A 25,751-nucleotide genomic window follows, 5' to 3' on the forward strand; every position below is an offset into this window, starting at 1 on the left:
ATTTGCCCTGAAGCATACAGAAGTCAGTGGCAGACATGACTCTCACTAGTCACTAATATGAACATGAAATTCTACTAAAATTGTTCTAAATACATCAAAATTGAGATAGAATTTTCATATTTGACAGTTTTCTTACCGTTGTCCTTTATGACAAAAGAATGCTGTTTACTGGTTCAGGGTCAGTGTTGAGTGTAGTTATCATGTCTCATTAGCCTTTGATTGAGACCCAGTTCTGTGATTGGTTGGTTGGTTGGTTGGTCCCCCCCCCCCATCTTGAAATTAAAAATACATACACAGGCCATTTATGTTCCTCAGATTAGGTGTGTCCAACATTCTCACATTACATCTGGGTTCACATACTTCGTGAGGGAATGACATAATGTTGGGCTTTTGTCAGTGCCTCATATTAGACACACAATGGAATCCAGTGCTTATTGTTACTTTACTTTGTAATAATATGTATTTCATTAAGAAGATACCTTGATTTTTGCAAATACCAGATTTCCCAGCAAACTCATCTGCAAGTTTTAAGATACATATAATAGGTTATTACCAGTCAAACTTTAGGAAGATTTCATTAGGCTCTTTTATTATACATATTGAAAACTGAGTCTATAATTTATTTTTAAAAGCAAGTAACAAAATAACTATTTTTGAAAAAGAAAAAAGTGGAAAATGCATACTACTTGACTTGATGATAACTCATTAATAAATTAAAATCATGGAGACTCTGGTACTGGTACAAAGGTAGAGGTTGTGCATTAATGAGATGATCGGTACTCAAATATTGATATAGTCAGTTGATTTTTTTAGCAAAAGTAATGAAGTGATTCAGTACAGAAAGGATATCTTTGTAACTAATGACATGGGAATAATTGAATGTTTGTATGTAAGCGGAAAAAAGAACACTCAAAACAAAATGCCACAAACAACCAAAAACCATAAAATTGACAAAATGGAGTCAGTGAAAAGGCTCAGTGGGTAAAGTGCCTGCTGACAAACTGAGTTCAATCCCAGGACCCACAGGCAAGGTAGAGCTAACTTCTGAACTGTGTGTGTGGGGTGGGGTGGGGGGTGAGTGGGTGGGTGGGTGGGTGGGTGTGTCTCCAGGTATATGGGCTCACCACCTATGTGCAGAGTCCATTGATCAGAAAAAGGCATTGGGTCCCCTGAAATGGAAGTTAGAGACAGTTGTAAGCTACCATGTGGCTTGAGAATCTAACCTGAGTCCTTTAGAAGAGTAGCCAGTGTTCTTAACTTCTGATCCATCTCTTCACCCAGTCCTTAATCAAAAACTTAAACTGCTCTTGAAAAGACATCAATAAAAATAAAAAGGCAAGCCACAGATATGAAGAAAATATCAGCTATCCAAATGTCTGACAGTTTGATCCTAGAATATGTAAAAATTCTTACAATTTAGTAAAAAGAAAACCCAGTCAAAATGAGCAAAAGATTTCGATAGACACTACAGTAAAGAAGACCTGTGAGCAGACAGTAAAGCTGATGGTAGTATGTGAAGATTTACGGATGGAAAGTGAGCATGTTAAAAGATGCTTATTACTATTAGTTGTCCAAGTGTAAAACCTCAATAAAATACCACTGTATGTCCTCTAGAATTCTCACGTTTGATGTTAAAAATGCTGATAGTACAGCTTTGTAAAATGAAGGTTTATTTTTAAAGTTAGCTATACAATTTAGCAATTCCACTCATAGATGCTTAACCAAGAGAAATGAAAACGTGCCCACTTAAAGGCTTGAAAAACATACTATATTTATGATAACCTCAAGAGGGAAATATAAATTTCTATCAATTAGTTAATAGTAAATTGCACTGTATCTTTATCATAGAAACTACTGAGTAATTAGAATTGATAGAATTGGCTATCAGTACACACAGCAGAAGAACTGAGTCTAAGAAATGTGCTGAGCAAAAAGCCAAACACAAAATAATATATACTGTTATTGTATTTTTAAGATATTAAAAAATATGCAAAACTTAGCTACAATGGCAAATTTATAATCAATGGTTACATTTTCAGAATTAGAAATTGATGTTTAAGAGCATGGCTACTTGAAAATGTCCTAATTTCCCTATTTAGGGATTAATTACATGAATTTATTAATTTGTCAAAACTTACTATCCCTTTAAATGCATTTATTTTATGATAATTGTATCTCATAGTTAATTTTAAAAGCAAAAAGTAGAAAATACTAATTTCTTTAATAATGAATTATGGACCAGCAAGATGACTATCAGGGTTTCTATTGCTGTGACAAAACACCATTACCAAAAGCAAGTTGGGGAGGAAAGGGTTTATTCAGCTTACACTTGCATATTGCTGTTCATCACTGAAGGAAATCAGGACAGGAACTCAAACAGGTGAGGATCCTGAAGGCAAGAGCTGATACAGAGGCCATGGAGGGGTGCTGCTAACTGACTTGCTTCCCATAGCTTGCTCAGCCTACTTATAGAACTCAGGACCAATAGTCCAGGCTTGGAGCTGTCCACAGTGGGCGGGGCCTCCCCATCAATAACTAATTAAGAAAATGCCTTACACCCTGATCTTATGGAGGTATTTTCTCAGTTAAGGTTTCTTCCTTTCAGGTAACTCTAGTTTGTGTGTCAAACTGATATAAGATTCACCAGCACTGAGTGAATAAAGGTGCTTTCCACCAAGCCTGACAACCTTTTAAGTTTGATTCCTAGGACCCGTGTGGAAGATGAGAAAGCCAGTTTTGCAAGTTGTTCTCTGGCATCATACATGTATTTGTGGCATGTGCATAACTACTCACATATGCACATAAACAAACAGATAAATAAACGTAATTTTTAAGGTTAAAATAATATAATGAATTGATTTCTGTGGCAATAACTTACCTTTCCAAATTGGATTTTCATCGTTAATACTTCTCTGAAAGACTTTTCTCTTAATTCGTAATCTCCTCTGATAGACATCTTTCCTAAGAACAGCTTTAAGTGGCTAATGAGTCCCCAGATCTTTTATGGAAGAAAATAAGCAATAGTTTATAAATGTAGTCAAAACAAAATATATTTTCTGTTTTTCCTTCCAAAGAGAGACAGACCAGCTGAACAGAGGCGGCTTCTCCACATGAGTAGTCTCACAAGCAATTGTCGGATAGCAAAACCAAAGCTTTTCAGTGATAAAAATGTCCCTGTGATGACCAACCTCCTACTGTTTCCCTTATGAAACTTCTGAAATAAAAATCCTTTGCATTTCAGTCAGGACTTAGTCCTTGACCTCCTGGAACTTTCAGTCTAGGGGAGAACCAAAGTAAAACACAAGAAAAAAGAAGGGAGTTAAAGTGTATGTTCAGAGACAAAAAAGCTGAATAAGATGCACACAACAGCCCACTTGGAAATACAGCTGCGCTTGAAAGATAGAACCAGAATAGTGTGTGAGGCAGAGTGGTCGGAAGGAGCACGGTCTGCTCAAGAGCATGAGCAGTAGACTATTAGAAAAGACTCAGGTGTCTGTCCTGAATATCAAGAGTGGCAGGATGATGGAGAGGTCTGACGTTGGAGACGAGAAGGAGGATAAGGAAAGATTTGAGATATCCCAGAGCAAGTGCCAAACTACTAGAAAAGAAATATGTTTGTTGAGAAATAAACATCAGAAATAGTGAAAACAAAATTTGTTCAGCATAAAGTAAAATGTGTTTATTTGCCTGACTTAATATAAGATTCATTGAACACAAAGTGAAAGAAGTAAGTCAAAGGTGAAGACGTTTATGTAGGAATTATCTATTCATCAAACTTAAACTCTCCTGAACTTGAAGGATCCTCTAAAGCAGTGGTTCTCACCCTTCCTAATGCTGCAAGTCTTTATTACGGTTCCTCGTGTGGTAACTGCCAATCATAAGATTATTTTTGTTGCAACTTCATAACTGTCATTTTGCTCCTGTTATGAATTGTAATATAACTATCTTCTGATATGTAACCTTGTGGAGATCGAGGCCCACAAGTTGAGATCTACTGCCCTAGAGAGATTGTTCTCTTAGTTTACTTGCAGAATTACCTTTAGGCCATCAAATCCTGGGTCATACCTTGTCTAACAAGAAGTTGACTGCTCCGGGTTAGGATGTTCTCTGGAGTATTGATGGCACTTAATTTATCTCCTGCTTCTCTACCTTAGCTATGAGGTCATGGATGGAAGGGGGTTGCTTTTCAAGCTGCACCTGAAGGCATATATCATACAGTGAGCACCTTAAACCTTAGTAGCCTCCAAGAGAGAAAGAATAGTCCACCTCCATTCTGAATTCAAAGGAATTGATGGAACCAATTGTTTGTGGTATATGTACTTCTATCTCCACATCTTTTCATATCCCAAAATAAGCAATCCTATTAATAATTTTTCTGCAATTGGATTGATACTTTTGTTTCTTTTTAATCCTGTAGAGAGCATTAAAAAGTTGTTTTGACTTCTTTTCCTCAGATCCAAGCTCTCATTACGTGATCACCTTGAAAGCATTTAACAATGTTGGTGAAGGCATCCCCCTTTATGAGAGTGCTGTGACCAGACCACACACAGGTAGGGCATCTGTCTGTCTTGGCCACCTGTACTTTTCCCAACTGCTTATGTAGAATGTGACTCAGGGGTCTCCCTGGTAGGTGTTCATGAACAAAAATCATGGCAACTTGGAGTACAAACTTGGAATGAGCAATAAGTCAACTTTCTAAAGGCTATAACATAAGCCATTTTGTATAGAAGATGTATATACTTTTTAATATGTTAGACTATAGGATGCATAGTTTTGAAAGAATTATTTTTAGTATTCATCATGCAGGCAATATACACATAAAGACTATTACATTACTGTAGCAGTTATTCATAAACAAGGACTATCAATTCAGATTTTTAGTTATATATAAAATGAGTTACTATCACTATATGAGGAAACAACATTAAAACCTGAACTTGTAAAAAAGTATGTGTATTTAGAAAACCTAGCTAGGAGTTGGAAAAACCCAGAGGTCTTTCTGTACTGCATTCCAGCTGTGGTACTCAGTGATTTTTTTTCTTTTTCTTTACTCACTCTGGCTACTGTTTTGCAATAAAGAGTGTGTTTGCTGCATAGAACACAGCACATACGTACTTTCGACATCAAATAAGTACTGTGATCGCTAAAATTCATCAGTGCTATGCCACTTGAATCTGTAATGATCATGGCATTTACTATACCTGATGGAGACTTGTTCACTACCTTATTCTGACTCCTAGAGAAAGTTCAGCAAACAGTGCAACCTGGTGTCAGCTCACCTCTTAAGGAAGAGGAGTCTTTGGATATATTCAGCTCTGAGCCATTTCTCTACTGCCTCTGCACTTAGGATATCAGCAAGTCTGAATTGGCTCAGCCATGGACATTCATCTTTGAGAGATGAAACGTCACATGTCCACTGATGGGCAGCAGTAGTAACTCATGTCCCAAAATGCAGCCATATTTACTAAAATGTCAAACAGACCATGAGCTTTATGTTGCTTGTTCAAAAATTATACTTTGGATTTTAAGAGCAGTTTTGGTTTTTTGTGATCCTTTTTCTGACAGCAGGTAACATTTTCAAGGAATTCAAAACAATTCAAGCATGCGTGTTAACATGATCACTCAATTACCATTTTCAGTGCCTTTAGAGTATTGTTGACAATATGGTTAAGTACTAATTTGTTTAACATTTTCCCACAATTTTTCCTTTAAAGAAAAACACATTAGAAGTGTTCTTCTGAATGAATGAGGGCTATCTATTAACTCTGGATTTTCTTTCTTTTTCTCCATTTCTCATCTTTCATTCCATTATACTCCCCTGCATTCCCTTTTATTTTTGTTTATGTTAAAATGCCACTTCCCTTTCTTAATTACTTTTTACCCAGACACTTCTGAAGTTGATTTATTTGTTATTAATGCTCCATACACTCCAGTGCCAGATCCCACTCCCATGATGCCACCAGTGGGAGTTCAGGCTTCCATTCTGAGTCACGACACCATAAGGATTACCTGGGCAGACAACTCCCTGCCCAAACACCAGAAGATTACAGACTCCCGCTACTACACAGTCCGGTGGAAGACCAACATCCCAGCAAACACCAAGTACAAGGTACTGAACATTTGCCTTGAGAGCAAAAAGCTAATCAGTGGAATTTTCTTGTTTTAAAGTTTTTTTGATTCATGCTTTTCCAGAATGCAAATGCAACAACGTTAAGCTATTTGGTTACTGGTTTAAAGCCAAATACGCTGTATGAGTTCTCTGTGATGGTGACCAAAGGTAGAAGGTCAAGCACATGGAGTATGACAGCTCATGGGGCTACCTTTGAATTAGGTATGTATAATGCAAATCCATGTCACATGACATTTCTTCTCTTTGTAAAATATGAAAGCCTGTGGAATTCACGCTGTTGCTATGCCATGTTCTCAGCCATGGCACATCTTATCACCTGTTTCTACTGTGCACAGGTAATATTGCTATCTCTACAGAACCCAGTGGACAGCTGCAGTTCAGTTGTGTTTGCCATTTCAACTATTGTGGATTTTTTGGGTCACTTTGCTAAAACATTTGTAAACAGCAGAACAGTGTAATGCAAGGCAGACTAGGTTTTAGAAATTATAAGAATTCAATCTCAGGTCAGCCGTCTACCAATTGTTTTCATGAGCATGCCAACTAATCCTTCTGCATCTCAGTTTTCTCCATCTCATTTGGGGTGATAGTCCCCCCATTTCTACTTTAGAAGGTTATTATCCTAAGGAACAGATGGAAAAGCATATGGGTAGATACAAGATATTATTATATTAATCCTGATTACTGGTAAATTGAAATTGAAAACGATGAAGTGACTTGCCCTTGACCAAGCAGGTGCCCAGCTGTGCTTGCCCAGTCTGAACAGTTTGCTGGGTAATCCAGGGTTTTCTTGGAAAGCAGCTCTGTGAGACTCTCCACTGGACTAGCTTTTGGTGTTCGTAAGTGCACGTGAGGGAGAAAGGATAACTAAGGAGACAAAGGAAAGAGTAGGCTGCTAGCCTTGAGATCCTGTTTCCCCTGCACTTTGCTAGGGTAAGGATATGAGCAGCCTTGGGAATCTCAGTGCCTGATGAAAAACTAAACTTACACATTCTGTACAAACAAGTCTTGCTCTTGTGGACAGTTGCTTGGAATTTCTCCAGGGAAGGGGATTAGACTGGAAAGTAGGGAATACAGTATAGAAAAGGGCAAATAAGTATTAGTTTACTTTCTTTTCTGTTTATTTTGTTTGTTGGTTGGTTGGTTTGGCTTCATGTTGAGACAGGGTCTCACTGGGTAGCCCTCACTGGCCTTATACTCACTATATAGACCAGCATGACATGCAGGCCCCACCTGCCTCTGGAGTGCTGGAAAGTTACTTTCCCTTAGGAGTTTGTTTCACTAGGCTCTTCCATTTTATATTAGAACTCCACTGTTTTAGGGAGCGATGATTTGAAGGAATGCTTGATTTGAGCATTTTCCTACTTAATACATTACATTAGACATTCTCACCTGTCACATAGAAAGCCATTTTCTTTTGTCATCTTTTCTGCTATGTGAACAACTTTTATTTAGATCAGTAACATCAGGAGTTGGTGGTTTGCTTTCAGTGTGACTTTAAAATGAAAAATACCAAGTTGTAAATTTCTTCTCAGAGGATATTGAGCTTTTAAAAGCCATATTTGACTTGAAGAGTCAACTCTAAGCACGAAAGAAAACTATTTAACATTTTAAAATGTCCTACCAAATAATCCAAATCAACTGAGAGGAAGTAGTCTGGGACCGGCTAAGTAACTGCTCTCAGTTTTGGTGCTTTGACCTCCCAACAAAGGACAGCGGCACCTGCCCCTCTAGGTTGTCATAGCCTTAAGGAAATGCAAACTGTCAAATGCCAGATGATAGTGTGTGCTTGGTTGGAACCAGAGACATTTGGTTCTCCTGAATATATACCCCTGACTCTCAGTCCACAGTCCCATTCTCTGTCCTCACAGTTTTGGTTTTTTTTTGATACTTTGTATAGTCTTCTTTTTATTAGAAATGGTTGATTATACATACATTTGCATTATTAAAGCCAGGGGTCTTTGTTTTTTTTTCTATGTATTTACTGTTCCTTATCAGTGAAAAGAATTGGAAAATTGAATTATATTGAAATGGATAGTATTTGTTATTTTGCAGTTCCTACTTCTCCTCCTAAGGATGTGACTGTTGTGAGTAAAGAAGGAAAACCTAGAACCATAATAGTGAACTGGCAGCCTCCCTCTGAAGCTAATGGCAAGATTACAGGTAAGACGCCTCAGCCTATGCACTGTTCCAGGCAAGTCCTGTGTAGTCAGAGGTGGGAGAGTGAACAGCTTGGATATTGTATGGAGTCAGTGAGTCATGTTGGTCCTTGAAACTGAAGCAAGGGAGTGCAGTCTGCCCAGAGTAGCGTGGACCTGTGTGTCCAGGCAGAGGTTCTACTTGACAATATGTGGTGGGATGGAATATGCTAGAAACCTTTTTACTATTGAAGCTTATGGGCACGTTTATTTTCCATAAAGCTGTCCATTCACCAGGTGACTTGCTTTGAATTTGTCTGTCCAGTTTTACTGGAAATTATCTAGTCTGTAGACTGTGCTTTTCTACTTTCAAGCCCCACCAGATCCCATTAGGCCTTTAAACCAACAGCCCAAGGCCTATCGTGTCAGGTTTCTGTGCTCTTATTAGAGTTAGAAGTTTGAATTACCCTAGGCCCACCAAGGAAGTCAGGATTCCTTCCACAATCCCCCTTTGGACTTCAGAGAGAAATTTCCCATAGTATATAACGGCAGCTGTGCCCCATTCATTAGGAGTTTGCGAAAGAACCACTTACCTTCTGAAATATGAGGAAGATGGCCTAAGGACTCGAAAACTGAACTTTTCCCGTAACTGTTTTTGTCTATTTGGTTTTTTGTTTTTATTTTTTGGGTTTTTTTGTTTGGTTTGGTTTAGTTAGGTGTGGTGTGGTTGGTGTGGTGTGGTGTGGTGTGGTTTGGTTTGGTTTTTTGGAGACATGTTTTTTTGTTTTTTTTTTATTTGTAGCCCTGACTGTCCTGGAACTCTCTCTGTAGACTAGGCTGACCTCTAACTCAGAAACCCACCTACCTAGTGCTGGGATTAAAAGGGTGTGCCACCATACCTAGTGTGTTCCTGTAACTTTAAATAAGATGCCCTTTTCCATAAATCCTAGTCTTGATATCATTTTCTTAGGTTCTTACTTTGCTTCTTCTATAAAAGAAACAAATATAACTTGACTCAGATTACACTTTGCTTTGTCTTTTAAAACCTTAAATAATACATCACATTTTTATAGTGTAGGTTATAGTGTAGGTTATAGTGTAGGTTATAGTGTAGGGTATTTTTTTGCAGTTATCACTCATTTTTATTAATTTTACATCATATTCAGCACACACGCACCTGTTTGATTAATGTGACAAAACCTACACACATTTTGATTTTTGCTGGTTTAAGGAGCTAAAACAAGTGTGACTTCTTCATCGATGTAAATAAAAATTCAATTACGTAAGGACTTAGTCAACTCTCCCGTCAGAAGGCTTCAACATGAAAATGCCACTTCAAACAATGAATTATCTTCATAAGAACAATGAATTCTACAGTGAAACCTCACTGGTGACTGGGCTTCAGGAGGCTTTAGGATTCTGCTTGCCGCTCCATTCTCTATGTGCACTAACTGGTGTTTGTGATTCCATACAATTGTGGACATTGCATTCTGTAAATAAGACACCATTACCTTGAGTTATCTAACTAGCAAAATGATGGGACAAGGATGTGGTGGTGCTTTGGAACTGCCCCCCCTCCATTAGGCTCCTTGATTTTTATTTTATTTTATTTTATTTTATTTTATTTTATTTTATTGATATATTTTTTATTTACATTTCAAATGATTTCCCCTTCTCTGGGTCCCCCCTCCCCGCAAGTCCCACCCTGAGATTTCACCTCACACCAGTCAGAATGGCTAAGGTCAAAAACTCAGGAGACAGCAGGTGTTGGCGAGGATGTGGAGAAAGAGGAACACTCCTCCACTGCTGGTGGGATTGCAAGATGGTGCAACCACTTTGGAAATCAGTCTGGCGGTTCCTCAGAAAACTGGGTATGACAACTTCCTGAGGACCCTGTTATGCCACTCCTGGGCATATACCCAGAGGATTCTTCAGCATGCAATAAGGACACATGCTCCACTATGTTCATAGCAGCCCTATTTGTAGTAGCCAGAAGCTGGAAAGAACCCAGGTGTCCTTCAATGGAGGAATGGATACAAAAAATGTGATATATTTACACAATGGAGTACTATTCAGCCATTAGAAACAATGAATTCATGAAATTCTTAGACAAATGGATGGAGCTGGAGAACATCATACTAAGTGAGGTAACCCAGTCTCAAAAGATCAATCATGGTATGCACTCACTGATACGTGGATATTAGCCTAGAAACTTTGAATACCCAAGACATAATCCACATATTAAATGATGTCCAAAAAGAATGGAGGAGTGGCCCCTGGTTCTGGAAAGACTCAGTGCAAGAGTATAAGGGAATTCCAGAACAGGGAAGCAGGAAGGGGTAGATATAGTGTAGGTTTATAGTGTAGGTTATAGTGTAGGTTTGTGAGGCTTCCTGCCTCATTTGTGGGAATTGGGTGCCCCCTGGTGGAAATATCTGGTGACAGCCTCTGTGGCCTCACCACCCTTAGAACTTTGCCAGAGGTTTTCTAATCTGCCGAGCATTTTTCTCCTGGGAAATGATTTTTGTTGAATCTAATTGAGCATGTCATACCACTGGAAAGTCTCAGGACTACATTCTTCTAAATCTGAGCCCTTGTGATACTTTATTCAGATACTATATCATAGACATTTATTGGCTTTCTGATTGCAAAAAGAAAAGCAGAAATGGAATCTCTTTTTCTATTAATTGCTCTGGACAGGTTACATCATTTATTACAGCACGGATGTGAATGCAGAGATACATGACTGGGTTATTGAACCTGTTGTGGGAAACAGACTGACTCACCAGATTCAAGAGTTAACACTTGATACACCATACTACTTCAAAATCCAGGCCCGGAACTCAAAGGGCATGGGACCCATGTCTGAAGCTGTGCAGTTCAGAACGCCTAAAGGTAAAGCTCCCTGAGCCAAGGGATTTAATGTGTTGTCTATAGTGGGACTGCAGCATGTGGAGACGGGATAGTGTGGAACGCACTGGTGATGGACTTGCCAACCACACTGTAAAGACTTCCAAAGGATTCCTCTCTACCACTGGCCACCAGATTGGTGCTCTCCCAGTCCACCTAGAATGGAGCTTTGACTCTACATATCTAGGCAGAAGGATTACAGTGATCTCTTAGGTTCTGTCAGAGAAATCAGACGTGATTCTTTACATTTCCATCGAGTTATACTGTACAATATTTGGGCAGATATTTTCTTTCAGCACACACAGGCTCTTAACAAAAAGTTTATATGTCAACTTTTGTGGAGGATGAGGGTAGAAGAAGCCTTTTATGTAAAGCTCACAAAAATGAATATAAAATAGTAAGCCAGGCAAGCTTAGGCAATAAAATGGAGTTGGGTGCTGAGACTGTGGAGATGTGAAAACCTAAATTTCTTTCCTATTGTCAATTTACGTGCAAGTTTGTGGGAATTTTATTTTTTCCTTTAAAACTTCTGTCTGTCCATCTTCAAAGCTGGTGATCCTTGCTCTTGTTTCCTCTTCCCCTGTGCTTGCCCTGTCAGCGGACTCCTCTGATAAAATGCCTAATGACCAAGGTAAATGAGTAGATGGCCTCTCATTTTTTTTCTCTTTTGCAGCCTATTATTAGCTTTTTGTTTCATTTTTTTCCTCTGAAAATCAGTCTCATGTGTTTAAAACCACACACATACTTATTGGCCAAAGTAGAGTTGAGTCCATGTTTATAGCCCTTGGGATATATCTGAAAAACTAAGGGATTCACTTAGAAGCTACATTACCTAGTATAAGAAAATTGAGTTTAGTAAACTCAAGACTGACACTAAGTGACGATCACGTGACCTTAGGAGTTAAGATGCTAAAGTCATAAACAATGATAAGCATTTGAGGCATGAAGTGACCAGTATAGCAACCTTTCATATTTGTGACATTGACTTTATTTCTTTAAGTGAAAACATTAAGATCAAAATCAGTAAACACCGTATTTCCCTTCTGACATACATAATCTTGTTACATCGTGCTTATCTGTGACCAAGGCTTTCTTATTTTACAATATGTTAATTATAGCTCTTTTTCTATTTCTTCCTTAAACATTTTTATAAAAGGACAAAAGGTGTGCAGCATGGACACTTAGGAGGATGAGTCCTAATGCCACCAGTCTGGAATGGGCAGGCAGGTTCCATTGCGATTGCTCTGGTGGCACATTAACTGCCCTGTGTGATTTTATCTCTGAGAAATAAGCTAAGGATAGATTTCCATATAGAGATAGAACACTAAGGATAGATTCTATATAGAGATAGAACACTAAGGATAGATTTCTATATAGAGATAGAACACTAAGGATAGATTCTATATAGAGATAGAACACTAAGGATAGATTCTATATAGAGATAGAACACTAAGGATAGATTTCTATATAGCAAAAGAACACTAAGGATGGATTTCTATATAGAGATAGAACACTAAAGATAGATTTCCATATAGAGATAGAACACTAAGGATAGATTTCCATATAGAGATAGAACACTAAGGATAGATTTCTATATAGCAATAGAACACTAAGGATAGATTTCCATATAGAGATAGAACACTAAGATTTCTATATAGCAATAGAACACTAAGGATAGATTTCCATATAGCAATAGAACACTAAGGATAAATTTCCATATAGAAATAGAACACTAAGGATAGATTCTATATAGAGATAGAACACTAAGGATAGATTTCCATGTAGAGATAGAACACTAAGGATAGATTCTATATAGAGATAGAACACTAAAGATAGATTTCTATATAGAGATAGAACACTAAAGATAGATTTCTATATAGAGATAGAACACTAAACGTGCATTTGATAAATGTTCTCATGGTTTAACAATAGTAATCAGAAATACAGGATTTTGGATCTTGGTTAATGTAAGAGTCAGAACAAGTATTGAGTCTCATGGCTTTGGACACGTGTTTGTAGTCTTCAAGTCTTTTTGTACATGGAAGAAAACTGTGGTAATAGGTTTTTTAATATAGAAGCATGAGATTTCATAAAGCATTACATTGAATATGCAGAGAGTGTAAGGAGACTTTGATCATTCCTTTCATTTGATAACCGTCATGCAACACTTTGCTGATCTATGCCTCTAGTATTCTAAATTCTTTACCTGTTGGTATTTAGGGTACATCCTTTGAATTTCTTGGTTATTCTTTTAAATGTTAAAGAAAATATTGGGAAATGCAGGAATATAAACCAACTAATACTGTGACAAACAAAGCGAGTTCATTGGCAGCTTTTTGTTTAGGTTGTTTTATTTGTTTGTTTATGTGATATGGTGTTCTGAAAAGTTTAAATGTACCCAACATGATGACCATGAAAATTTAAATATGAAGAACTTAAATGCTAAGTGTCTCTGCCAGTTAGATTTTGCCTGGTGTAATAGCACATGAAGGACAACTAGAATCCTGAGGCCTCCATGGTGTGTGTCCCTTGAGCTCTGGCAGCCTCAGAGTAAGAGGACAGGAGATAAGTAGAGGAAGAAGAGCAGACACACTCAGTCCTAGCATGGGCCCTAGAATCATGAAACTACATCATAGGAGCCAAGAACTTCTGCTCCTTTTGGCTTCTGAAAACATGCCAAACATTATATTTAGCCTCTAGATTTATTCTATTAAGTGAACTACTTACACAACCTTATATTTGGGTTCCTTTTGTTGTTTTGTTGTTGTTGTTGTTATTGTTGTTTTAAATATGGTTCTTTATAAGAGGAAAGAGGAGTTGACATTAACTCTAATGTTTTACAGAAATAAATTTATTAATACATTGCTAATCAAGCTTTATTTGCGAAAATATCTCTTTATAAGTGCATGCCAGAGCTCCATGTGCTCCGCCTCCATAAAGAGGAAGAGGATATCCTTCCCTGGATTTATGGTGTTTAAAATAGTTAACATTTACTGATCATTTACTACATGCCAAGCAGCATTCACAATGTTTCATGGTCTTAAATTTCCACTCGGTCTTGGAAATAGAGGCCCAAAATGACTAATTAAATGACTTGCGCCACAGCAAAGTGCTGGCATGTAGTGGGACTGGTGCTCACGGGCAGGCTGGAAAACGGTCAGGAGTGGCTTTTATTTTATGGGCCTGCTGGCCTCTTCAGGAGCTTGCCGCTGCTTTCTGGCTAGTAACTTTGAGTTGAGGAATATCTATATGGAGGAAGGGCTTCCTTACACATGTTTCTATAAACGTGAAGAAAGAGACTGAAAACCAAAAATATGGATTATAAAACAGAAGTAAACTAAAGCTTGGGGTTTCTCCTCCTGAGGTCTGCTGCTGGGGAGGCCTCAGACCTGAGTCAACAGCCACACTCTCTGGAACCTGTGACTGTATGAGACCAGATGACAGGGACCTTTGTAAGCAACTAGAAGGAAGGCTTGGGTTTTGTATGTTTGTTTGTTTGTTTGTTTCTGCTGTTTAATGCATAAGTGACAGAAAAGGAAGTGAGAATCTGATGTGAATCTCTGCTTATCTTCCTGTTCTTGTTTAAGTTAACTTTATACTTGGAAGGACAACTTCATAATCTGGAGGGGGAAAAAAATAGCCAGAACAATACTGATACTAGCCAGGCCAGATCAGCATCACCAAGTCCTTTGGAGAGTATAATTGTTGGTAAAGCATCAGGCTCACTTACTCCTTTGGTCCCTTTTGTTATAAAATAATTTCCTACCACATGACCTGTCTGACCATCCCTTCCTGGGCTAGAGAAATGAGGAGGGGGTCCCCCCCCTTTCTGAACAGCAGATTGGTAGTCAGGTCATGGTCTTGAAGCAGAGGCACCAGTCTTCTAGATTCTTCCTTACACTGCAAGCTGTGTCTGCTTACCTTGGCACACAATCTGTAGTTTCCCATTGTTTGTGCTGTTTCATTTTCTTACAGAGTAGACTGAAGTATTTTGTTTTTAGAAAGCACTCGATAGCTGTGAATGGACTGTCACATCTACGTGGTGGGTTTTGCTGACACGATTTCTTCTGCTCCAGCCTTAGGATCAGCAGGAAAAGGAAGCCGGCTGCCAGACCTAGGATCTGACTACAAGCCTCCGATGAGTGGTAAACCCCCTAAGGCTTTTTCAGCTTGCTGTGGGCATTATGCAGTTCTGCTTAAAACTTAAGTGCGGTTTGTGGCTTCAGTGTTGGCTGTTAGGTAGTTCATTTTATTTAGCAGACCTACTTTTGGCCATTTTGTGGCAAGTGTTGCTGAATTACTAAAAGATAGAATCCTGTTTCTCTGCATAGCCAGCTGGAAACAAAACTGATTCCTAAACAAATGATTTGTCTCCTACTAACTTGAAAAACAGAGTTAGACTTTGAAACCTTAGTCCTCTGGTAGGATTGACTGTCACCCAGCACAAGCCAGAGCACTGCTTCAGAATCTCAGCATCTCCCCTGTTTGTTTGTTTGTTTCTTTGTTTGTTTGTTTAGTCTGAGAAATCTAGGGAAAATACTCTACTTTCCTACCATTCTACAGGTTAGTGCCCTCAATTTTCAACACTTTCCTCTTGGTGCTGGAATATAGTTAAGAGCACAGGCTATTCTTGCAGAGGACCCGGGTACAATCCCCAGAACCCACACAGTGGCCTGCAGCTGTCTGTTCCTCTAGTCCCAAGGGCTCTGCCATCCTCTTCTGGCCCCTTGGGCTTTGTCAAGCACAGACATATATGGGCAGAACATTCATACTCAGTAAATAAAAGTCAGTAATTTTGTTTCTTAAAAAAAAAAATCACTCCTCCACAGAATGCTACTTAGCATTTCTGAGTTACTCTCACACTTGGACACACCACTGATCCTCAGCTCTGTGATGTAGGGAGAACAGATTGAAGTATTCTCAATTAATACAGTAAAAAAAAAAAAAAATCAGTGAAGTGGCATCTCTGAGTCCACTCTCTAATTCTGTCATAAACCAAAGTTCAGACCTCTGTCCTCAGGATGTGTTTTTTTTTTTTTTTTTTTTTTTTGACTGTCACATGCAGCCTGAGATGCAGGGGATTCTGTACCAGGTATAAGAGTCCAGGTGAAAAAATGTCTAAAAGGAAGTTACTAAAATTGATTTTTTTCCCACTATCTTATCACCTCTACCTAGTAGGCATATGGGAATACCTTCTTAAACTCCAGCTATCTGTCTAATGCCCATACTGCAGGGAAACCCACTGTTTTTTTAGGAGACAAATTTGAATGCTTCAAGAAGCTTTATTCTAACCTTGTTTGGCTATTTCTCCTTCAAGCATCTGGTGCACATTGGGCTATAGGCAGTATAGTATCAGGATTGTGAGAAAGTAATTATTCCTTCATCTTTTCTTATATCTATGTACCTCATTGTACATGGTATTTTGAAGGTTCAGACTCAGTAGCAGACTATAGGAGGAGGAGAAGTAAAAAAGTACCTGATAGAAAAATAGGCACACTTTATAAAGAGGTATTACCTACCCCATATGCTAAAGGGTATATGAAATCTTGAAGGTCATAGAAAACGGGGCAAAAGAGGTGTTCACAGGTAAGAGCACTTTGTACTCATGTAGTAAATTGGAACGCAGTTCCCATCACTCTCAGCTTGAGTGACTCACATCCACCTTTCCCTCTAGTTCCAGGGATCTAGTATCATCCTCTGGCCTCCACAGACACACACACATGCAGCAGACACTTTCATGCATACACATAAATGAAAACAATCTTTAGAGGGTAAAATTTGCTAAATGTCAAGATGGGCCTCAGACATTCTGGGATGTTCTAGCAGCACATCCAAAGGCGTAGCAGCAGCACCTGCTCACTGTAGGCTCCACCGCCTTCAGGTACAGCAGGTTAGCACTAGCTTGACCAAAGCCCACATAAGTAGATTGCTAAGAAATCCCAGGCTTTATAAATTATATATGTAAAATGTCTGACACTACTGATACACCAAGTCTTCCATTTTTTCAGTATCTGCTATTATTAGTCTGAGAACAATGAAGAATTGATTGAGAGCTAAGAAGATGTGAAGTCAGGAGGATAAAGAAAGAAGCTGTCCCAGTAGTCCAGTCAAACATAAAGAGATGCATGTAATATGATCTCGGGCAAGAGTATTGACAGCCCCTTTGGTGGTCCCTTCTTACTCTGTTCTAGACAAAAGCTTTTGTCAATTCATGCGTAGAAGTTGAATCCAGGTGAATGCTGAAACTTACTTGTTCTTTCTCCTCTGCTTGTTCTCATACCCCAGCTCTCCTAGCCTTTAGTTTGCTATGTTGGTCTCACCTTGCAAAAATCTAGCCCAGTAGTCCGGCATTGCTCCTAATGGCAATGTTGGGTTAACAATATGGTTAATTTTACTGGCTCTAGTACTGTAGTCTTTCCCAAATATCAAAATGTTATCTCATTGAAGGTCAGTGTGTACAGTTTTAAGTTGTCTGCTTAACTTTTTCTTAGAAATGAAGGATAAAAATGATTGAACCAAATATAAAAGAATAAGCTCTTAAGCCCTTCTAAATCAACCTCAGATTTAGCACACTACTTAGATGTCTGTAAAATCATAGAATCAAAGTTGGGAGGTCAGATAATCCAGTGTTGTTGGAAGGGATCCCCACACAATGAGAAAGGTTTGGTTTAGGAACCCAGCGTTCTGTTTATTAGCTCTACTGTTTGGCTGGCAAGCCATGGGATCTGCCTGTCTCTGCTCCTCCAGCTTATAATTGTACTCCACCATGTCTGGTTTGTATGTAGATGCCAGGGATTCAGACTCAGGTCACAGCACTGAGCTGTCTCCCCAGCTGTTCATGTCTTTCTTGATAATATCCTTTCCTTCCACCACATCCCACTTCTTAAATACTTTGTTTCTGGTTGGTTGATTGGTTGGCTGTTTTTGAGACAGAATCTCAATCTATAACCCAGGTGTGGGCCTGGAACTCACTGTGTGACCCAAAGTGGACTCATATTTGCTGCAATCTTCCTGCTTCGGTCTTCAAAGTGTCATTATAACAGCATGTGCCACCATATAGTCTAAAAAAATCCTAGTGCCAGGCAAGGGGCACCGTTCTGTAGTGTTTCCTGAGCCTTTGTGGTCAGGGGACCAGGAATTGGTGCACTGTACCATCTCTAGCTGAGCACCCACTTGCTCTCAGTGCCTAGGAGAGGGACACAGCTCTGCATTGACTGCTACACACACAAACCAAGAAACGTGCCTCAGGGTCCTTCCGCTTTGTTTGTCTCTCCAAAGCAGTGTTTCTCAATCTGTGCTTTGAGACCCCCCACAGGAGTCGCATTATCAGTCATCCTGCCTAGCAGATGTTTACATTTCAACTCAAAACAGAGTAAAAGTACAGCTATGAAGTAGCAACGAAAATAATTTTATGATTGGGGGTCTCTATGCATGAGGAACTGTTTTAAAGGGTCCCGGGACTAAGAAAATTGAAAACCACTCTTCTAGAGTGTCCTCTATCAGGCCTTTGTATGACAGGATCTTTCTTGTCTAATTATAAGCTCAAAAGCCATTTCAAGGAGAAATTTGTTTTTTAAAAATCTTGTTTGTTTGATACAGTTAAATGGATGAAAACAAGTTGAATTTAGGTCTAGTTGAATCTAGAATCTAGAGTCTAGATTGAGAATTCTACATGCTGTTTTCTGCATGACTTATCTTCTCCTTCGCTGTCTCAGAGATATACAGTGCAGATTCAGGCCTTGCCTCTCCAGCATCTCGGAAAAAGACCTTATACTTGAGACAGAGCTACACAGGATTCAGAAAATCTTTTCACCTGCCTAATCTAAGTCAGCCACACAGCCACTCTGCATTGTACTCCTACTTTTTTTCTTTTTCTTTTCTTTTTTCATGGCATTCTTAACTAGTAGTTTCTTACCTGTTTGTTGTTTGTGCCAACTCCCACCCCCAGCATTTGTGTCTTTGCTATTCACTTCTGCCATACAATAATATATGGCACATAGCAACCACTCGGTAAATAATTGTCAAAATAATGCATATGTACAGACCTACTTCTTGCTGAAGTTGAATAAGAAAATGAACTCCATCATCTGTATACTTATAAAGAAAGATTATTTTTCAAACAGTAATTTTGTAATCTCAGCCATCTACATGTTAAGGAAAACTTTTTTGCTTTACATAAGGCTATACATTTTTATATGATTTTGAAAGCAAAAAAAAAAATTCCAAAGGACTTAGAAATGGTGGTTGTGGGTGATCGTGGTGTGAATGTTCAGACGCCAAGTTCTGTCTACCTTTTAAGACATGGTCTCTCACTTAGCAGCTCACAAAGTAGGCTTTGCTGCCTGACCTGAGCTCTAATGCTCTGTCTACCAGGGCTGCACCTGCCTTGCTTCTCCAGCACTGGGATTATAAACTTATAACCATGCTTTTATTTAATGGGTTATGGAGATGGAACCTGGGTCCTTATGCTTGCAAGACAAAAACATCTTACCTATTAAGTTGTCTTTGCAGCACAACATAGGACTTTTAAAAATGAATTTGTACATCTTCCAAGACACCAGAAAAGCAGAACAGTTACTTATTAAAATGTATCTGAATCTTTGTGGTTAGACAGCTTTAGAATATCAGTACACGTGAAGGTTTCTTTGTATGCTATTCTTTGAGTTAACCTCTATGCCAATCCCTGCTGTAGGGCAGACTCTCATATCCTTAAAAACTTATAGTCTAGAAGTGGTCTCCGAGTAGCACTCTATGCAGTACTGTGATAACTAGTATGAAGGAAGCTCACATGAAATATCTTGCAATGGTTTTATGGAGCTGATTGAATTTATATTTCTTAAATCACCAAACTAGTTAACATGTGTACATTTTCCCTGTGCAGGCAGCAACAGCCCTCATGGGAGCCCCACCTCTCCTCTAGACAGCAACATGCTGCTGGTCATCATTGTCTCCGTTGGCGTTGTCACCATTGTGGTGGTTGTGATCATTGCTGTCTTCTGTACCCGGCGCACCACCTCACACCAGAAGAAGTAAGCATCCCTAAAATATAACCCTGTTTTTGTTTGTTTCTTCTTTTATATTGCTGCTGCTTTTAAAGTGATGCAAAGAGTTAAAAAAAAAAAAACATAAAGTACAGGAAAAGCCACTTTAAATGCAGTCATACCACACATGGGGAATGTCCTAGGGATCTTATGTATTATGACAAGTCCCATAAGATTTTAATGGAGCTGAGATATTCCTGCCATCTATCAAACACAAGTTGAAGAAGATACAAGAGAAAAAGAAACCATGGGAGAAGGAGGAAAATGAGCCCCTAAGAAATTTAATGCTGGCTTTTCTGGGCCTCAACAAGCTCCTTAAAATGTTTGAATCTGAGGGGGCTAGGAAGGTGTCTCAGCAGCTAAGATTGTGTACGGCTTTTATAGTGGATAGACACCGTTCTATTCCCAGCACCTACTTTGGATGGCTCATAGCCACCTGTAACTACAGCTTCAGGAGAATCTGACACCTTCTTCTGATCTCCGCAGGAGTATACATGGAATTAAAAATAAAAACCAATCTTTAAAAAATAAAAAGTGTGAAAACATCTGCCCCTGTCTCAGGCCAAAACGTTTGCATCTACAAGCAGGAATCTTCATAGACATTTCTGAGTAGGGAGACCTGGTTAGGGAGTGGGGCAGGTCCTCAGAAGAGATTCTAGAAGAAGGCACTGTGGGTCATGGGAGACCACACAGTAACAAATGTATTATTGTCCCCAAAGACTTTCTAATAGGACAAGAATGAAAAAATAAAAATAAAAAAGAAACACGGTGACATTGAAGATCTGACTCTATGGACAGTCTGGGCTGACCTTTATGTTTGTGCCCTAGTGCTTTATTATTATTAGTTATATATATGTAGGTAGGTATATGCACATGAGTGTAGATGCCCACAGTGGCCAGTGGCATCAAATCCCTCTGAAAGTAGAGTTATAGGTGTTTGTGAGCCAAGCCACAGTGGTACTGGGAAGTAAATTCAGGTCCTCTGAAAAAGCCATCTTCTCTTCTGTGCCATCTCTCTACCCATGTATCTTAGTTTTTTAACAATAACAACAAAAAATGTTTTAAAAACTAAGAAGTAAGGCTGGGGATATGGTTCAGTGAATAAAATACTTATAATGCAAACATGAGGTCCCAGTACCTGCTTTAAAAAAACAAACTCAGCAGAGTGCATCTCTAACTCCAGCAGTGTGGAGTGGAAGACAGGTGACAAATAGGTCCCTCAAGCGCTCTGGCCAGACTGCCTTGCCAGTTGGTGAGCTCTGGGCTTAGAGATAGACCCTGTTTCAAAAAGCACAGTGTAGAGTAGTAGAGGAAGACACCAGATGTCAATTGCTGAACTCCATACATACTTGTATACATGTCTGCACAACCCCACACACACATGTACATACATGAAAAAAATGAGAAGTAAAACATTGAGTTGATAAAAAAAAATAGAACGTTTAGTGGGATGAAGAAAAAATTCTGCTTATGTACTTTACCATATAAGTCAGAAAGTACATTTGTACATGTACACAGCAAGCAAAACAGCTTCTGAACAAACCTTTACCACAGGCTATTTAACAACAGCCTGTGTACTGGCAAAGGTGGAAGAAAACTATTAGCCTAATATAAGTATTTTATATATGTGTGCATGTGTGTGTGTGCGTGTGCATGTATGCGTCTATGTGTGTGTGCATGTGTGTATGAGACAGACTCTCACTTATGTAGTCTTGACTGGCCTGGAACCTGCTATTCCAGGCTGGCTTCAAACTTACAGAGATCCACTTGTCTCTGCCGCTGGTGCTGGGATTAAAGAAAGGCATGTGCCACCATGTCCAGCTAATGTATTTGTTTTCAGTACATAGGGCAGGTAATAAGCTACCCTGTAACTGCTATTTGAATGACTTTGTGACAGATAAGTCATGTGATATTTTAAATCTCTCTTCTCAAATAGCTTTCTATAGTTTAGATTGCATCTCTTTTCTAAGAGAAGAGGGGCTCTCTTCTGGTTTTGATTATGGAAAACTGTTTCCTTAAGAACCTGAAAGAACTCTTAGAACATTTTTCCAAATTTCTGTGTTCAGTGCTTCATTTACCACAGTTGTTCTTCTGAATATCAGATATACATACCCTGCTGGTTCTGTCACATTTCTTCTTTACTCAGCATACAGCTTAGTTGTGAAACATGCCCACTTGTATAGGCTCCTACGTTTGAACACGTGGTCCACAGCTAGTGGCCTTAAGATTATGGAACCTTTGGGATATGGATCCTTGCTGAAGGAAGTGTTCCCTGGGGTGGGGGTTAGCCTTTAGGTTTTATGGCCCAGTCCCTCTTCCTGTGTAATGTCTGCTTCCTGACTACAGGCTCATTGTGACCAGCAACCTCCTTCTGCCAGGCCTTCTGGTCGTGGTGGAATGTATTCTCTCAAACTGTAAGCCAAAATAAACCCTTTCTTAAATTGCTTCAGGTCAGATAGTTTGTTGTAGCAATAAGAAAAGCAACTAATACAAACGTGTCCAAACCAATCCATACTATTTTCAGTAAAACCTTTTCTAGTCCACTCTTTCCACTGTGAATAAGTGGCCTGGGTCAGAAGCCTTGGCCTCACCATTACTTCTTTTTTTCTTTGCCCAACCCAGTCTGTGTTCATCCCCTCACTAAGTCCTATATTTCTGTCTCCTAAATATGCATTTCAAATTTGCCTCTTCCGTTCCATTGTCACAGACCAGCTTTGATGGATTCCCTCCAATCCTCTATCTCACAAAGCCATTTTTATAAGATAGCAGGGATAAAGTTTTAACTCAGGTCAACCTTGTTACTCTCCTACTTAAAACCATTAAAGGATTTCTCATTTCTGAGAGAAGGAAGTTCACATTCTTAGTGCTGCTGTAAAAGCCCCTCCGACCTGGTTCTTGACTGAGCCATTACCTAGCCTCCTCTTCATGGCTCATGCTCTCATCGTGCAGGCCTTTGCAGAGTCCTCTAGGATACGAGGTTGCTGCCGCGACACTTCAGGGCTTTGACACAGCTGATCTTACCACCTGGAATGCATGTGCTGTCCTCATTATGTCTCAGCATAAAGTCAGTTCTGCACTTTTCTCCTCTCTATCTGAGCTCCAACTATTAAGATTAACACTTGGCATTTAGGTAAGTTCAGAGTATTTAAAAATAGTTCAGTGTCATTTTCGTTACTTGACCAAAAGTGCTGAGGGCACAGCAGTGTAGCAGAGGCTCTGACAGGAACAGGGTGCCTAATATGTGGTTGTTGGATGGGAAAGAGAGTGAATGAGTACCAGCAGAACCTGCAGCACAGTGCATGGAGACGGTTAGCATGTGCTGGACTCCACATGTTCCATAGTCCTGGTGGGTTATCTAGAACATGACTCCGTCCTTTCTCTGTCTGCCACAGATTTTTACCTGTTCTCATTGTTCTATTTTGTTTCTTGTCCTTTCTTTATCTAGTGGAAACTTGTAAAGGAGCCTTCTGCTTTTGAGGTTTCATTTTTAATTGCTATCAATCATTTAATATAAAAAAGACAACATTCAAATATACTCTGGCGTGGTATCTATACGAACAAAGCAAAAATACATTTACTTTTTCTGGAGATAGACCTGTGTAACACAGACTTGGTATTTTGCTGCTGCTGCTTGTCTGTTTCATTTCTGCCTTTGTTTAAAGCATCTTTCAGAAGGGCAGGATTTGTTATGCTTCTACTTTAGGTTGGAGTAGTTTTGTTTTACTTGAGGATTGTATTTACCCCCTCACAACATGCTAGACAGACACTCTGCTACTCAGCTACAAGCCCTTTGATAGTAAATCTTGCTAGGTTGCCTAGGCTGGCCTTAAGCTAACTCTGTAGCCTAGACAGGTCTTAGCTCTTTTGTCTTTCTGCCTCTGCCTCCCAAGTTCTTGGGATTATAGGCTAGTGCCACCACACCCAGCAGAAAATCAATTTTAATGGCAATGTTTTGACAAATATATTCAAAAGAAGTACATTTTTAAAACTACTCTTAATTCTCTGCCTAGGAAACGAGCTGCATGCAAATCAGTGAACGGCTCCCATAAGTACAAGGGCAATTGCAAAGATGTGAAGCCTCCAGACCTATGGATCCACCATGAGAGACTAGAGCTGAAGCCTATTGACAAATCTCCAGATCCAAACCCTGTCATGACGGATACTCCAATCCCTCGAAATTCTCAAGATATCACACCAGTGGACAATTCCATGGACAGCAATATCCATCAAAGGCGGAATTCATACAGAGGTGACATTTTCACTTTGTAAGGTTGCCTGAATTTGTTAATTTAGTTTAGTTTTAAAGAAATGTGTATCTTGGGATTTTTCTTTTTTTCAGCATTTGATGAACAACTAGCTGTTATAGACGGGGAGAGGTTATGTATCATTTGGGGACAGCCATCTAGATGTTTTTAAGTCTCAGCAGGCTTCAGTCAAGCATTTGTACCACCTAACTCATGCTTGTGCATTGGATTGTGTCCTTTTTGTCGGACTCCAGCTATCACTATGGCATTCAGAACCTTTGTGGTTCAGAAGCTTCTACACTGAAACACCGTATACACATCATATCATCCCCTTTGAATCTCAGCAGGAATTCCCATGGTGCTGTAAATGGAAATGCCTTGCCCTAGTGCGTTGTTAGTGAATCCCAAACCCTCCAGTGGAAGTATATACTGTGGAGGCTGCTCAGAGTCTAGGGCATATGCTTGCCACTAACCTCCATACTTTATATCCAGGGCATGAGTCAGAAGATAGCATGTCTACACTGGCTGGAAGGAGGGGAATGAGACCAAAAATGATGATGCCCTTTGACTCTCAGCCACCTCAGCGTAAGTAGAAGCTTCCCTTTCCTCAAGTGCTGCCAGTCTTCTGTGTCATGGAGGGAAATATCTATGAGTGTATCTTTTAACTTCTCTTGATTCCAAGACAGACACCAACTGCCAATGTTGTGGCGCTTTACAGGAAAAAAAAATACCAAACCATTATTGTATTTCATAATAAGTGTTATTCTTGAGCTAGAGAATTAAGCTAGTGCTTAAGAACACTGGCTACTCTTCCAGAAGACTGAGGCTCAATTCCCAGCACTGTCATGGTGGCTTACAGCTATCTGTAACTCCAGTTTCAGGCGAACCTGACACCCTCTTCTGGCCTCCAAAGATATCAGCCATATTGTGCACAGACATACATATGGGCAAAACATCCATATACATGAAATAAAAATTAAATATTCTTGGAACATTTTTAACTTATAGATAAATAGATTCAAAAGCTAACTTACCAGTTAGCAAGATGGTTCTAGAAATTTTTTTTTTTAATTGAAAATAGGCTCTGGTTTTTTCAAGACAGGGTTTCTCTGTGTAGCCCTGGCTGTCCTGGACCTCACTCTGTAGACCTGGCTGGCCTCGAACTCAGAAGTCCACCGGCCTCTGCCTCCGCCTCCGCCTCCGCCTCCGCCTCCGCCTCCGCCTCCGCCTCCGCCTCCGCCTCCGCCTCCCAAGTGCTGGAATTAAAGGCATGCGCCACCATGCCTGGTTC

The 25,751-nt window shown here is 39.5% G+C and overlaps 1 protein-coding gene across 7 annotated transcripts in view; it reads left to right on the top strand.

Annotated features, from left to right (window-relative positions):
• Positions 1-25,751, top strand: part of Neo1 (neogenin 1) — a 167,758-nt gene that overhangs the window by 129,314 nt on the left and 12,693 nt on the right. For 4 of the 7 annotated variants that reach the window (XM_052188174.1, XM_052188172.1, XM_052188167.1 and 1 more), the window contains exons 16-24: positions 4,455-4,550; positions 5,886-6,109; positions 6,193-6,331; positions 8,183-8,290; positions 10,966-11,160; positions 15,252-15,320; positions 20,057-20,204; positions 24,227-24,465; positions 24,953-25,045. In XM_052188174.1, coding sequence (XP_052044134.1) covers positions 4,455-4,550; positions 5,886-6,109; positions 6,193-6,331; positions 8,183-8,290; positions 10,966-11,160; positions 15,252-15,320; positions 20,057-20,204; positions 24,227-24,465; positions 24,953-25,045 — 1,311 coding nt within the window. The remainder of the gene's footprint in view (positions 1-4,454; positions 4,551-5,885; positions 6,110-6,192; positions 6,332-8,182; positions 8,291-10,965; positions 11,161-15,251; positions 15,321-20,056; positions 20,205-24,226; positions 24,466-24,952; positions 25,046-25,751) is intronic. The other 3 variants (XM_052188173.1, XM_052188168.1, XM_052188170.1) reach the window with 1 other exon arrangement.

The sequence above is a fragment of the Apodemus sylvaticus genome, chromosome 7 (assembly GCF_947179515.1).
Source record: "Apodemus sylvaticus chromosome 7, mApoSyl1.1, whole genome shotgun sequence".
NCBI classification, from domain to species: domain Eukaryota; kingdom Metazoa; phylum Chordata; class Mammalia; order Rodentia; family Muridae; genus Apodemus; species Apodemus sylvaticus.